Raw genomic sequence first — 17,058 nt, 5'->3', positions numbered from 1 at the left:
TACCATGTACTTTTTTATGACATTTCATATAGTAAAGTTTTATTTTTATTTCAGGTACCATCTAGGATCTCTAGCTTTTGGATCTCTGATAATAGCCATTATACAGATCATTAGAGTGTTACTGGAATATGTAGATGGTAAATTAAAAGGATCTGAGAACGCTGTTGCTAAATTTTTTTTGAAGTAAGTTTTTTTCCATTGTAGTATATCAGAAAAGTTTTAAAAAAAAACTAGCTGGTCTATTGATTGATAGTTTTAACTTAAAAACAAAGATTTTGTGTAAAAAAAATTATATTTTTAAACCTACTAACATCATTTTGGTACATGTATATAGATGCTTAATGTGACCAAGTTTCTGTCATGCATATGTGACATATGTCCCTTGTCCTTGATTTCACTTCCAGGGTTCAATGATGAATTTCTCTCTTATTATGTGGGAATAGGGTAACTATATTTAATATTTTTGATCTTTGCGAGGTCTTCATGTCCATCAGGCAATGTTCCCCTTACCTTTGCCTCAATTTGTTTGATCAAGATTAAAGTTTTGTGATTTTGTTTTTCCCATGTAAAGTGATCGTAGGACAGATTTCCAAATAGCAATAAGGTGTATGCATTATCTAACAAACAGGCTGTTGTTACAAAGTGTGATACAAATATCCTGATCATTTGTGTGTAAAAATGCCTTGAACGTGTTCTCGTGCTTACAATATCAAGATGGTCATTTAAAGAAAAATATTTTTATCATATTTTCTGAAGTACCTGCCCAACAGTTTGAGTTAACTTGATTAATTAGACATTTTAAACATTTATGTGTCAATCAGTTGTAAGGTATATTTGACACACTTTTCTTTTTTAAATCTGATTGCTTTTAAGTAAGTTTTATTTTCAATAGGCTTCATGTTTTCTTCATCAAAGAATATTACAATTCAAATAAATATCAAGGATGGTTCTCCCTTCTCATTTCTTATGTTTTTTATTCTCGCTTCTCATTATGTTTTATGTTTTTTGTTTTTAATTTTTTTAAGATCTAACAGAATTCCCTATAGTATAATTAATTATACTGACAATTGATCTGTTACACAGAGGCATACTGGTGTTTTTTTTATGAGATGGTAGCTATTTCTGTTTAAAGTAGTATGGTTAAGTGAAGATTATAAAGTAATTTGAGAGATCATACAGGAGGATTTTTTTAGGAACTTTGTCTTTTTAGCTCACCTGGTCAAAAGGTCCATGTGAGCTATTTGAAATACCATTACTTCACTTTGTCCTCTTCATTGACATTTTTCTCAAAATTATTCTCCTCTGAAACGGCATGGCCAATCCTGGACAGGTGCAGGATTCTTTAATCATTGTAATCTTCTTCTTCAAGTAAGTGACCACCCTCAACTGGTTGAATATCCTGCCACATTTAGAAGTTGTTATGCCAGACTCCAGACACTTTTTATTTATTTTTTCTTATTGATGAAAATGATAGTAAATTATGAGTAGCAAAAATGTCAACATAACTTAACAGACAGTGACTTTTTGTATGTTGTTACCAAGCAATACTTTACAATTATAACTAACAGAAAAAGTTGATAATCGAATTGATATGACCTTCTTTGGGACATTTTACATTGGGTGTGACCTTGTTCTGTTTTGAGAAATATATATACAGTGTCAGTAACAAATTATATGAAAATGTATTGTCGTGAGAAATACATACTGTAAATTCAGATATTATTGTGATGTTTTTATCATTGCGAAAAATGCAACAGGGTTATAATCTATAATTTAATAAAACTCGCATATTGATTTTTATGCCCCATTTGTGGGCATTATGTTTTCTGGTCTGTTCATCGGTTCGTTCGTTCTTTCGTCTGTCTGTCCGTCCGTCCGTCCGTCCGTCTGTCCCGCTTCAGGTTAAAGTTTTTGGTCGGTAGTTTTTGATGAAGTTGAAGTCCAATCAACTTGAAACTTGGTAAACATGTTCCCTATGATATGATATTTCTAATTTTAATGCCAAATTAGAGTTTTTACCCCCATTTTCACGGTCCACTGCACATAGAACATGATAGTGCGGATGGGGCATCAGTGTACTAGGGACACATTCTTGTTTTTATATGAATTAAACAGGATTTTTCTTAATATCGCAAAATATAAATTGCATTTGAGCCTAAAATGACAAAATCGCAATGATAAATGCAAGCAATTATTTCTGGATTTACAGTATACAGTATCAGAAACAAATCATGAATACCGAAAATTTGTCTAACCACATGTGAAAGAATATCTTCAGTTCTTTAGTACTTTGATTTTCATTGTAGATGTATGAAGTGTTGTTTCTGGTGTTTGGAGAAGTTTTTACGTTTCCTGAACAAGAACGCCTATATAATGGTACATAAGTTTGTATATGTATATTATAAGTTTTTGCAATTTGCAAATATCGACGGGAAATTGCGATTCAATTTTTTTTCTAGGAGTTACGCCCCTTTGAACTTACTTACTTTAATGTACTACTGCAACAGTTTGTCATCGCAACTCCTCTCAAACCACACAACAGAATTTCAAGAAACCTTTTCAGATAATAAGGACATACTATGTAGTTGTAAAATTGAGAAAGGAAATAGTGAATATGTCAAAGCGACAACCACCCGACCATAGAGCAAACAACAGCCGAAGGCAACCAATGGGTCTTCAATGTAGCGAGAATTCCCGCACCCGTAGGTGTCCTTCAGCTGGCGCCTAAAATATGTATAATAGTACAGTGATAATGGACGTCATACTAAGTTGTGCATATCGACGGGAAATTGCGATTCAATTTTTTTTCTAGGAGTTACGCCCCTTTGAAGTTATTTACTTTAATGTACTACTGCAACAGTTTGTCATCGCAACTCCTCTCAAACCACACAACAGAATTTCAAGAAACCTTTTCAGATAATAAGGACATACTATGTAGTTGTGCATATCGACGGGAAATTGCGATTCAATTTTTTTTCTAGGAGTTACGCCCCTTTGAACTTATTTACTTTAATGTACTACTGCAACAGTTTGTCATCGCAACTCCTCTCAAACCACACAACAGAATTTCACGAAACCTTTTCAGATAATAAGGACATACTATGTAGTTGTGCATATCGACGGGAAATTGCGATTCAATTTTTTTTCTAGGAGTTACGCCCCTTCGAACTTATTTACTTTAATGTACTACTGCAACAGTTTGTCATCGCAACTCCTCTCAAACCACACAACAGAATTTCATGAAACTTTGTAGATAATAAGGACATACTATGTAGATGTGCATATCAACAGGAAATTACGGTTCAATTTTTTTTCTAGGAGTTATGCCCCTTTGAACTTATTTGCTTCAATGTACTTCTGCAACAGTTTGTCATCTCAACTCCTCTGAAAACACACAACATAATTTCATGAAATTTTGTAGATAATAAGGACATACTATGTATATTGACAGGAAATTATTATTCAATATTTTTTCTTATACTTATTTAATTTCTCCAATGACAATGTGGGGACGTGGGGTATGTGAGCGTGCTCACTAAGGTTCTTTAATTTCATATACTAAATATGTGAACAAACAATTCTTGCAGATAGCAGCTCATGGGAAGAACTTTTGTACATCAGCTAAAAATGCCTTTATGTTGATCATGAGGAATTGTGTCAGGTGAAGACCATTTTATGTTTAAGAGCAATGAATTTTATTATAAACTTTTTTTTTACAAAATTACACAACAGACCATAATATGAAGCAGGTGTTACCTGTGAAAGAGGACAAAGTCAATTTTACAAATGTTATTTTCATATTATTGTTGTCACTATTCTTTTTGGTGATCAGATATATGAATTGTATGAATTGCAACATAGCAACAAAAATTCTGTTAATATACCATATTTAGCTGTGTAAAATACTCTTTTGATTCCTCCCAAAATGTGAAATTAAACAAAAAAACAAAAAAAACTTGATTAAAAATGATTTAAGGTCTAGTTAACAAAAAAATAGGTAACACAAACAGAGTTTTTCAGACACACATCTGTTAGAAAAGAAAGTAACCGATTTTATTGCCACGCTTGACGGAGTCAAAAAGCGAGACATAGGTATGCTGTTTCCAACGGCTGCATCAACAATGTATTAGTTTTTGTTTAGGTCTAGTTTATGGTGAACCACTAGTGGTAAGTCAAAGATATTTGGTATGCAGTTGTATTATAAGTATTGGCACATCGCATTACCATGGAGATTATTTGACCCGCCCCCTCAGTTATGGTCTATTGACTTAGTTTTGCTTAGTTTTCATGTACTAGTTTGTGATTAGGTCAGTTTATTGGGAACCACTAGTGGTAAAGTTGTATAAGCATCAGCATATCTCATTTCCATGGAGATTATTTTGCCGAGTCCTATCATTCATGGTCTATTGACTTTGAAATTTTTGATTAGTTTTAAAGTATTAGTTTGTGATTAGGTCAGTTTATGGGGAACCAGTAGTGGTAGGTCAATGATACTTGGTATGCAGTTGTATTAACATTGGCACATCTCATTACCATGGAATTATTTTACCCTCCCCCTCAGTTATGGTGTATTGACTTTGAAATTTTGCTTAGTTTACATGTATTAGTTTGTGTTTATGTTTGTTTGAAGAGAACTCTACTTATGATAAGTCAATGGTATTTGGTATGCAGTTGTATTAATTAGCATTGGCACATCTCATTTCATGGAGATTGTTTAGCCATGTACCTTCAGTCATAGTTCATTGACTTTAGATATTTGCTAAACTTACATGTTAAAGTGTTGCTATTTTTTATTTCAACATTTGCATTATCGAAATTACAAAAAAGCGGGACATATCTCTGTGATAACAGTTTATATTCATTACTATATTGCTTTTTTGGTTTTATTGATTTTCTTACTGCAATAGGGGACTTTGTTGCCGTATAATTGATACCTTTTGTAACCCTCCCCTCCACCAAAAAAGATAATACATTTGACCATGAATATGCTGAAAATTCTTCGAATTAGATTAACAAGTCTTCTAAAGGTTGTACTGTAGTTATTAACTTTGGATGCATTTTTGAAATTTCATAGGCATTATTAATCTTTGTGACAAACTTTTGCTTTATTATGATAATAAACAGCATTTTATTATTGTTTTTCAGGGTAGTTGTGATAGATAAAGTAACAGATTTCCTACTCTTTATAGGCAAGCTTGTAATAGTTGCTGGCTCAGGTAAGATTTAACACTATAAGACGTTATATATAATTTAGGTGAAGTTTTAAGTTTGAATATAGATTCAGTGACCTCAAAAAGACATCTAGAGGACGGTCCACATTCAGTCCAATCTATACAATATTTTAAGCTTTTATCTCTGAGGGGCAGAAGGACCTTTTTTTGGTACGTTTGGAATGAGCCTTTATTTTATTTTCCCGAGAATTCTTGATTCAACGTTTGTTTTCCAGACAACCCTTATCCTCTAATCTCTGTAATAGCTGTTAGAAACAAAGAACATACAATTAAAAACCATTCAGAATAACCACTACACTGAGGGTATGGATGGGATTTATAGAATAGAAAATAACCAACAAATACTATAAAAATACCGTACATAGAAATAAACAACAAATACTATAGAAATACCGTACATAGAAATAAACAACAAATACTATAGAAATACCTTACATAGAAATAACAAATAAATACTATAGAAATACTGTACATAGAAATAACCAACAAATACTATAGAAATACCGTACATAGAAATAACCAACAAATACTATAGAAATACCGTACATAGAAATAAACAACAAATACTATAGAAATACCGTACATAGAAATAAACAACAAATACTATAGAAATACCTTACATAGAAATAACAAATAAATACTATAGAAATACTGTACATAGAAATAACCAACAAATACTATAGAAATACCGTACATAGAAATAACCAACAAATACTATAGAAATACTGTACATAGAAATAACCAACAAATACTATAGAAATACCGTACATAGAAATAACCAACAAATACTATAGAAATACCGTACATAGAAATAACCAACAAATACTATAGAAATACCGTACATAGAAATAAACAACAAATACTATAGAAATACCGTACATAGAAATAACCAACAAATACTATAGAAATACCGTACATAGAAATAAACAACAAATACTATAGAAATACCGTACATAGAAATAAACAACAAATACTATAGAAATACCTTACATAGAAATAACAAATAAATACTATAGAAATACTGTACATAGAAATAACCAACAAATACTATAGAAATACCGTACATAGAAATAACCAACAAATACTATAGAAATACCGTACATAGAAATAACCAACAAATACTATAGAAATACCGTACATAGAAATAAACAACAAATACTATAGAAATACCGTACATAGAAATAACCAACAAATACTATAGAAATACCGTACATAGAAATAAACAACAAATACTATAGAAATACCGTACATAGAAATAAACAACAAATACTATAGAAATACCTTACATAGAAATAACAAATAAATACTATAGAAATACTGTACATAGAAATAACCAACAAATACTATAGAAATACCGAATACTATAGAAATACCTTACATAGAAATAACAAATAAATACTATAGAAATACTGTACATAGAAATAACCAACAAATACTATAGAAATACCGTACATAGAAATAACCAACAAATACTATAGAAATACCGTACATAGAAATAACCAACAAATACTATAGAAATACCGTACATAGAAATAACCAACAAATACTATAGAAATACTGTACATAGAAATAACCAACAAATACTATAGAAATACCGTACATAGAAATAACCAACAAATACTATAGAAATACCGTACATAGAAATGAAGAATAGAAAAAAATAGGCAAACAAAAAAGGATGCAAAATAATGGGTTGCTAAGATGCAACGAGGGAAGAAAAAAATTACCTGAAAATTTAAATTGGGCATATACACAAAGTATCTTGGCTACAGAAACACAGATAAAACAATTACTGTACAATATTATGCTGTATTAAAAAAATTGTGTTTTAAAAATTGGTCAAAAAGAACAAAGATCTTCCACTAAAAACCCTACAAAACTTGCTGTGTATGATCCACTGGATGTTGGAACTGTTTCTAAGTCCTATTTTCTGTCAAAGGATTTTATAATTGCCTTCAAGCAAGCTGTATTAATTAGCTTTTTTCATGTATATTTTTAGCTGCCTTGTCATTTTTCTTCTTTGATGGAAGAATAGATTTTCTAAAGACGTATACACCAACTCTAAATTTCTATGTTGTTCCTATTGTGGTAAGTTAACTTATGACTTTTAAATGTACAGTGGAATCTGTGTTGTTCAAAACACTTGGTGACCAGAAACAAATGTCGGAATAGTCAGGTTTTTTCTGCAAGGATAAGCATATTTTAGGACCAGAAAAATGTGTTGGTTAAAGTAGGATGTTTGAATACTCAGGTGTCAGATTAGGCAGGTTACATTGTATTTTCATTCTGTGAATTATTACAAATTTTAGAGTACATTTTTACTATCATTTTATTGTATGGTCTTAATTTGATATTGAGATGTTATTTTTTTCACCTCATAACTAAATGAAATTGGACAGTATCAGCTGCTGATTCAGGTGCACCCACTAAAATAGAAAACAAAAAGGTTTCCTATTCTCATGAGCCCCTTTAAGGACATACGATACAGTTACAGTGAAGGTAATGACGTTGCTAACGTAAAATGTTATTTTCGCGACGTCAAACTCTGACATATCGGGAAAAGATGCATTTTTCGACTGACTTTTATCATTCAAACTGATTTAATTTGAAAACGAGTGCATGGACCCCTATTTTTTAAAACAGCAATTTGTTTCATTTTGCAAGGAGATTATGTGACCCAAATTTTATAAAACTGTAAATAGCGCAATTTTTTTTAATTTTGATAAACATGCAGCAAAAATGACGTTTTTTCCTCTATTCATGAACATTTGATAAATATAGAGTTATTTCGGAATAAAAATTGCATAATTTTTAATGATACTTATAAAATGCAGAAATTACCGATTATTTAACAAAAACCATTTTGTGTTTATCTTTTAAAACAAAAAAGTTATGTCTTTCTTTCGAAAAAGATAATACGGACACAAATCTGAATTTTGAGCAAATATACAAAATTTCGACCTTATTTTACTCAAAAAGTAGCACATGAAGGTATATTTTTTATTACATATTTGATTTAATCAGGTAAAAAATAGCCTATATGCAAATTTTCATCAACTTGTAAATACAGGTTCAAAACTGTATCGTATGCCCTTAACATCAAATTCTGGATCCGCACCTGAGTTTATTCAGTACTTTTTATTATGAACATTTTTCATTAAATCTTTTGTATACAACTGGTTGGGTCTTATTTCTATCCCTCAAAGCATTTTATGAATAATTTGAAATAATAATTTCAAAATTGATGATTATTACGTAAAGTGAAAAATATTGCAATAAAGATTTAACTCAAATTTTAGTATTCTAATGCAGCATATACTAAAGTCACATTTATATTTATTTCATAGTCAGTTGTTGAAGGTTCAGTCAATAATAGATTAAAACATAAAAAGTTGATTTTAATTAGGTTTTTCCAACCACCTTTACCAAATGGCAGTTTGATATATGATGCTAATCAATTTTCATAATCTAGGTATTATGGGAGTATAATTTGAAGATTTCTTTACTAAAATGGTTGATATATGGGCGTTTTTCAATAAAAGGGTGACTTTCAGACCTAAAAAAATGGAAAATTAACTTGTCTAAAATTTTATTTCAAGAGTTATTTTAAATACCTCTATTATAGACATGTTTGTAAACAAAAAGTGCAATCTTAAATACTCTTTAAAATGATATTATTTTCCTAATTTATGTACTGTTTCGTAGGGGAATTTTGTCCACTTCAAAACTGCTTCTAAACACACATCTTCTTGCAATTTTAATTGTCTTCTATAGACATTCCAGTTTGTTTTACTTTGTATACTAGAAAGATCTCATCATTGTCTGAATTGGAGAAAATTTTTTATCGATAAAGATAAGACAGTACTTCACATATGAAGGTACAACTCATGTTACGTAGTGGACATTTTGATGTGTTTCGTAGTTGACAAAAAATTTCGTAGTTGACATCATCCCTATTCTATGTTAATAAAAACATACTGAAAATTACATGAAACTAACACTTGTTATTTGTTTTGCACGAATACAATTGAAAAAAGAGTAAAAAAAGACTACATGGTAGTGGTTACACAGTGGTGTCCACTACAAAATGTTTTTCTCCCATACTTGTTTCGAAGGTGACTGTTTCGTAGTGGACATATTCACATGTTTTATTTTTTTCCTACAATCCCTATATTACAATAGTAACAAGACTGATTGTATTCATCAAAGCAGGTATTAAGCTGTACACTAATATTTTTTCATAATTTTAAAACCAAATACTGAAGGAGATTTGACCTATTTCGTAGTGGACATTAAACAAAATATGGTATCACTCCGGTCCATTTGATGTGCTCAAATTTTTTAACCAACAATTTAACTGCCATAATAAAAGCATCACTTCTTTTGTAAGACCCTAATGTTTATACCTCTTGCAAACATTGCAAACATTGATTTTAAAAACTGTTTATTAAGCAAAATTGGGTCCTACTAAAATGCGCCTGGGAGCCCCCGGGTGAAGAAAAAGCGCCCAGGGAAGAAAAATTAGCACCCGGGGAAAAGAAAAGGCGCCCGGGAAAATATTAAAAATATTTCATAGGCATGAGACAACTTTATGTCGATGAAATAAGTTATGAACATTGATTATTGGGATTCGATTGCTTTCAAGCAATCTGTAGACTTATACCATTGACTCAGGGCCGTGCCCTCATGTCAACTGTTTTATTCTGAACATTAAGGAACATCCTAGATTCTTATGATTGTCTTGCTTTAAAAGGTAAAAACAAACAAAAGGATTGAACTTAAACAACTTTCCTATAATGTTCTTCTCATTATCTTCATGTTTGATATTTCCCTTGACTTATATGAGTGTTTTTAACAACACGGAAAATCAGAATTGAGCAGTATTTATATTCAGTGTTTTTATAAATTTAGAAACACATCAGAGGGAATTCCCCAGTTTTGATAAAATGCGAGAGTTCTCTGAATTCCGATAAATCTTTTTCTGTCATATAAGAACTGAAGTGGAGTTTTTCTTTTATGTCACCGTTATGAAACTGTTATTTGATATTGTACTCTCATAAAGAAATGGAGAACCATCTAGGTCGTTTAATTAGCATTTAATAAACGTTCTTGTTCCAAATCACAAGTCTAGGGTTTGTTTATGTAATTATGCACATGCATATAGTTTTCTTGACTTCAAGGGGTATCAGATTGAATGGTTGCTCTGGATTTCCCACTCCATTGATTAATTTGAAACTCATGGGATCCTTTCTTTGTCTGTCTGCTATTGAAGGTTATTGTTGTTGCATAATTTTAAATCATATGCATCATTTGAATTAAAATAAATGTAGTCCACATCGTAAAGGTGTAACTACAACACCCCTTCAGCCGAAATGGAGTCTTCCATATTATCGTTTCAAGTTGTCTCACTTCTGTAAGCAGGTAAGTAACTTCCGTCAAAATCAAAATAAGATATGACTCGTTGAGAAATATTAACCCGTTAGATGTTGATAAACGCCATATTATATTAAAAACGATCGCAATTTAAACAGAGGAGTGTGTACGGAAAGGAGTCGTGCCCTTGACCCAAAGGAAGTTAAATATTTAAAGAGTTAGAAATGGGGTTCATCCTAGAATTAACGGTGATAAGATACGAAGTGAAATACCTTCTCTCACTCTCAGTGACTGCTGTGGAAAGTAAACTTGGAATTGATAGTACAAAAATAAAACACAATTAAAAACCAATTCTTCAGAGAACAATTGAAGGTCTTTCCACCTTTGGTAATAAGAATGAAATTTAAAAAACGATGTTAGAAAATGTCACTCCGTGTTGATGTAATGTGGTAAATCAAACTGATATAGAAAAAATTAAGATTAATAGGTTTATGCAGTAGACTTAATTGTTTTATAATGAACCAAAAGGAATTTTAAGCAAAGGTCAAAATCTAGAACGTCAAATGACCTTTGACCTTGACCTCAATTTTGAGGTCATAGGTCAGTGATCTCAAATCAAAAGACCCCAGGTCAATCACTTGTATGGTTGTGGAGAAATACTGATTTCAAATACATAAGGGGAGAAAACTCCTATTTAACCAAAACTCTTTGACTTAAATAGGTTGAAGTTGCGCCTTATGGTAAATAGTTATTTGGCAAACAGATTATATTATTTACTGTGACAGTTTCTTTTGAATAACGATAACAAGCAAAATTTAAAGTTTATAACATGACCTTGACCTCAATTTCCTTCAAATGGACCAAGGACTTCATATCTAAAGACTGTAGACCTCTTCGACTTATAACGTATCTTCTATATACTCTTATTTATATTTATTTACTTACTTATATACAATTTTGAAATCAAAATGTAATAGTGTAACTTGACAACAATTTAGATGTAGCATCATACATATCCCCATTTATATTAAGGACAAAACAAGCAATGATTATTTTTTATTAAGGAAAAAATTATTGTTGTAGGACCGACAAAATTTAATGACTTTGTTTCGTAGTGGACATTTTGTCAGGGACACACTTTCTAAAATTAAAAATCCTTTGTCAAAAGCTGTTTATTTAAATATATTGGCTCTAAACATACTTTTAAATAATCAAAGAACTTATATTTAGTTAAAATAACATTTATTTCTACCTTTTTTTACGATATTTTAGAGTATGAAAGTTGAACAGGCGGTCCACGGACATGCCATTTTGGTCATTTTGAATCATTCAGGAATCAATATCTTATTAATCCCTCTAAAATTAGTATGTTTCTTTGCTTAAAAATGTTAAATCTAATTCAATGTATTGACTGCACAAAAAATTACTTGTAAAGATCAAACACATTTTTTTTTAAAGTGGCTGGGACAAGAAATCATGATTTTATTGAAAAACGCCCATATCAGGCTTATGGGTTACCTAACTTGTTTGAAAGCTATATGCTGTGAACATTATACATGGAAAGTGCATTGTTATGTGAATAGAAAATTTTAATGACAAAACTATCTAATAAAATATGAAAATAAAAAAATGGGTTCACTCGTTTCTTTTTCTATATATAAAACAATTGTTTTACTGTACATTCCATTATAGATGAAAAAAACAAAACAATATGCATTAATTAGACAAATGGACATTGTTATCTTCATTTAGATAAAAAGTCTTACAGATTAATTGGTTTATTATAGTTATTTTTCTCTCATTTTAGCTAATAACAGTGGGATCATATGTTATAGCCAGTTGTTTCTTCAGCGTATATGACATGGCAGTGGACACACTTTTCTTATGTTTTTGTAAGTTATAGTATATATTAAATTTGTTGGATCCATATTATGTGGAATGCCTATAAATATTCACAGTGGTCAAGTTATTTGCATATTTTTGCAAATTTTTAAAATACCTAAGTTTCCTTAATCTGGGGGTCAATTCGGTTAATAGAAAAACTGTCTTTACACAGGAAGAAATTGTCCTTTGCAATTGCAGGAATGCCATTTCTTCCTGTTTCATTATACTGATCCTTCAAATGAAAATCAGTTTTTAATTAGGTTTAAACCTGTTATCCTAATGCTAGTAAATTAAAGTTTTGGTTGGCTTGCTTGCTTTGTTTGTGTTAATGTTTTCTCAAGCATTGTAATTAATATTGACATCTGCAAACAAATAGGCGGAGTTAACCCTGTATATAGGTCAACATTGGCAGATCCCGGGGGGTTTCTGGGAGTTGAAACCCCCCTTTTTTTGGCCGATCAATGTATTTGAATGGGGACATGTGGTTGGAACCCCCCCCCCTTTATCCTGGGTTAAGAACCCCCCTTGGCTGGATCCACCCCTGGTCAATTTGATTACTAGTATTTAATAATGTCCAATCAAATTTTAGTATAATTAATACAAGTTTTTATATTGTTTTCAGAGGTCAATCTTGGTTACAATGCTTGAGCAAACATTGACACAAGCGAATAAAGCAAGCAAGAAGCCAAACCTTTCTTAGTTACATGTGACTGTTATATAAAAATATTATTATAATATATAACAACGACCAGAGTATACTGATTTGTACCACTACAATATAATAGTTATTACTGTGAGGTTGAATTTCCTGTCATTTATTCCTCATCCACACACGAAGTTGTCTCAGTAAAAAATAAATATCTGTACATTAACCTCACTCTCAGGTATAGTGATGTAATTTACTTCCTGAGACAAGTGCTTGTGACCATCCACAAGAACTTACAATCATCTAATGTTAAGTACTTCAGTACTTTGATATTTTCTGAGACAAGTGCTTGTGACCATCCACAAGAACTTGCAGTCATCTGATGTTTAGTACTTCAGTATTTTGATCATATTTGTTAACCTAACAGTAATTGGTGGTTTACTGCATATATTGTTCGTTAGCAGGTGTTCCATATTTTCTCCGGATGATTTGATTTATTTCGACCATACTACCTGATTCCCTATTAAATTGTTAACAAAGACAGTTATTCCCTATTAAATTTTTAACAAAGACAAGTTATAATGGTTTATTTATGGATCTGTCTGTAATAAATAGTCTGGAATTAACTTGTTTTTCTAACAAGAAATCAATCTCTATTATCCTTCGGTTTAAAAAAATATTTTGTTTTTATACAAATATATACATAAAAAAATATTTTTGCTGATATAATCGTTAGCTCTATTTTCTTTAATAGAATTATTCTTGCTGATATAACTTTTTATCACTAGGCGTCCGGCATCCGTCGTCCATCTTTGTCGTCGTCCGTCCTTAGCTTTTACAAAAATCTTCTCCTCTGAAACTACTGGGCCAAATTTTACCAAACTTGGCCACAATTATCATTGGGGTATCTAGTTTAAAAAATGTGTCCGGTGACCTGGTCAACTAACCAAGATGGCCGCCATGGCTAAAAATAGAACATAGGGGTAAAATGCAGTTTTTGGCTTATAACTCAAAAACCAAAGCATTAAGAGCAATCTGACAGGGATAAAATTGTTTATCAGGTCAAGATCTGTCTGCCCTGAAATTTTCAGATAAATCAGACAACCCGTTGTTGGGTTGCTGCACCTGAATTGGTAATTTTAAGGAAATTTTGCTGTTTTTGGTTATTATCTTGAATAATATTATAGATAGAGATAAACTGTCAACAGCAATAATGTTCAGCAAAGTAAGATTTACAAATAAGTCAACATGACTGAAATGGTCAATTGACCCCCTAAGGAGTTATTGTCCTTTATAGTCAATTTTTAACAATTTTCACTAACATTTTCCACTGAAACTACTTGGCCAAGTTCATTATAAATAGAGATAATTGTAAGCAGCAAGAATATTCGGTAAAGTAAGATGTACAAACACATCACCATCACCAAAACACAATTTTGTCATGAATCCATCTGCTTCCTTTGTTTAATATTCACATAGACCAAGGTGAGCGACACAGGCTCTTTAGAGCCTCTAGTTCTAAAATCTTAGTAATCTTTTACAAAAATCTTCTCCTCTGAAACTACTGGGCCAAATTAATCCAAACTTGTCCACAATCATTGGGGTATCTAGTTTGAAAAATGTGTCCAATGACCCAGCCATTTAAACAAGATGGCCACCACAGCTAAAAATAGAACATAGTTTTTGGCTTATAACTCAAAAACCAAAGCATTTAGAGCAAATCTGACGAGAGATAACCTGTAAAAAGCAATAATGTTCAGCAAAGTAAGATTTACAAATAAGTCAACATGACTGAAATGGTCAATTGACCCCCTAAGGAGTTAATGTCCTTTATAGTCAATTTTTAACAATTTTCATTGGGCCAAGTTCATTATAGATAGAGATAATTGTAAGCAGCAAGAATGTTCAGTAAAGTATGATGTACAAACACATCACCATCACCAAAACACAATTTTGTCATGAATCCATCTGCTTCCTTTGTTTAATATTCACATAGACCAAGGTGAGCGACACAGGCTCTTTAGAGCCTCTAGTTCTAAAATCTTAGTAATCTTTTACAAAAATCTTCTCCTCTGAAACTACTGGGCCAAATTAATCCAAACTTGTCCACAATCATTGGGGTATCTAGTTTGAAAAATGTGTCCAATGACCCAGCCATTTAAACAAGATGGCCACCACAGCTAAAAATAGAACATAGTTTTTGGCTTATAACTCAAAAACCAAAGCATTTAGAGCAAATCTGACGAGAGATAACCTGTAAAAAGCAATAATGTTCAGCAAAGTAAGATTTACAAATAAGTCAACATGACTGAAATGGTCAATTGACCCCCTAAGGAGTTAATGTCCTTTATAGTCAATTTTTAACAATTTTCATTGGGCCAAGTTCATTATAGATAGAGATAATTGTAAGCAGCAAGAATGTTCAGTAAAGTATGATGTACAAACACATCACCATCACCAAAACACAATTTTGTCATGAATCCATCTGTTTCTTTTGTTTAATATTCACATAGACCAAGGTGAGCGACACAGGCTCTTTAGAGCCTCTAGTTTCATTCACAATAGAATAATTGGTTTCTTACAAAAATCCCAATTAACTGTAAGAATAAATCTTGTAACCAATCTGATTAAGGATGTTTGCCACTCTGTTTCAAACTAACAAGCTATCTATTAGACTGTTATAAATTAATAGTATAGAAATAAAGGAAATAAAACAGAGGAAATAGAGGAAAAAGATGAAGGAGGTCCAGATATTAGCCGTTAAAAACTTGGCCAGAAATGATTCTCAGTAGACTTTTCTTTACTGTAACTGTGAAAAACACAACAATGAGTTTATAGGAAAGGGAGAGTCACACAATTAGAATTATGAAACAGATTTTACCATAAAACATTTAAATAAGATAAAAAAAAAATTAAGAGTGTATATTATTTTTCAACAAACAAAATGCTTTTCTTGTAATAGAAACAAATTGAAATGTATCCAACGTATAAATAACGTCTAAATAACTATATGATATTTGCATTTAAGAATTGAATGCTTCTTTTTGTAACTTCATTGGTGTGTAAAAGCGTTGACCAAAGTACATTTTGTATAAAGCGCTTCATTCTAAAAATGTGGGCAAAGTCAACACTTTTACAACCCTATGAAGTTACAAAAAAAAGCATTCAATACTTATAATTACATTTTTTAGCTAGGATCATGAAAACACGATTTTTATCAAGTTTTTATTTAATTTACCTGTGCACTTTATTGTGCGACCTTGTGTCATCATGAATGATAATTTTATTGTGTAATGCAATTTCTTAAGGAATAATGGGAGACTGCAGTGTAGCCTATCAGAATAACATATTATAATGAAACATACATCTAATGTAATTATCATGAAATAATGGAATTTAGTCACCCCAAAAAATTTAACTTATGTAATTAATTCTGTACTTTTTTTTAGTGGAAGATTTGGAGAGAAATGATGGAACTAAAGAGAAACCTTACTATATGGGAAAAGAACTGATGAAAATTTTAGGCAAGAAGAATACAAAGCCAAAAGTATCAAAAAAGGAGAAAGATGAGGATTACTAATTAAATTCACCATTGCATCTTATAATCTGTGATAATACTGTACAATCATTTATATAATCACGACAGTCACATGACTTATTAGCGGTTACACATTTACGCTGTCTCTATTGTACATAACTGTGTTATAGAAAATATTAAACAGATATTGTAATGCTATTGTATGAAGTTTAATCACTAAGAATATTTATATATCTTTAATGTATTTATCAGTATTAAAATTATGTATATATTGTAAATTCTTAAATTAAGGTGATTGTTTAAAAAAGACATTCTTATTCCTATCATGTATATTTCTGTTTAAAATTTGCCAAGAGTTGTATGAATAAATTTTGTATTTCAATCAA

At 31.1% G+C, this 17,058-nt stretch overlaps 1 protein-coding gene across 4 annotated transcripts in view; it reads left to right on the top strand.

Moving 5' to 3' along the window:
- The window catches only part of LOC139511566 (choline transporter-like protein 2), a 103,250-nt gene extending 86,192 nt beyond the window's left edge, over positions 1–17,058 (top strand). For all 4 annotated transcript variants that reach the window (XM_071298406.1, XM_071298407.1, XM_071298408.1 and 1 more), the window contains exons 17-23: positions 55–183; positions 2,307–2,376; positions 3,588–3,661; positions 5,146–5,216; positions 7,231–7,319; positions 12,412–12,496; positions 16,584–17,058. In XM_071298406.1, the coding sequence (XP_071154507.1) occupies positions 55–183; positions 2,307–2,376; positions 3,588–3,661; positions 5,146–5,216; positions 7,231–7,319; positions 12,412–12,496; positions 16,584–16,714 (649 nt within the window). In that variant the 3' untranslated portion in view covers positions 16,715–17,058. The remainder of the gene's footprint in view (positions 1–54; positions 184–2,306; positions 2,377–3,587; positions 3,662–5,145; positions 5,217–7,230; positions 7,320–12,411; positions 12,497–16,583) is intronic.

Source organism: Mytilus edulis, chromosome 2, assembly GCF_963676685.1.
Source record: "Mytilus edulis chromosome 2, xbMytEdul2.2, whole genome shotgun sequence".
Taxonomy (NCBI): Eukaryota; Metazoa; Mollusca; class Bivalvia; order Mytilida; family Mytilidae; genus Mytilus; species Mytilus edulis.
This window is presented reverse-complemented; position numbering and strand designations above follow the sequence as displayed.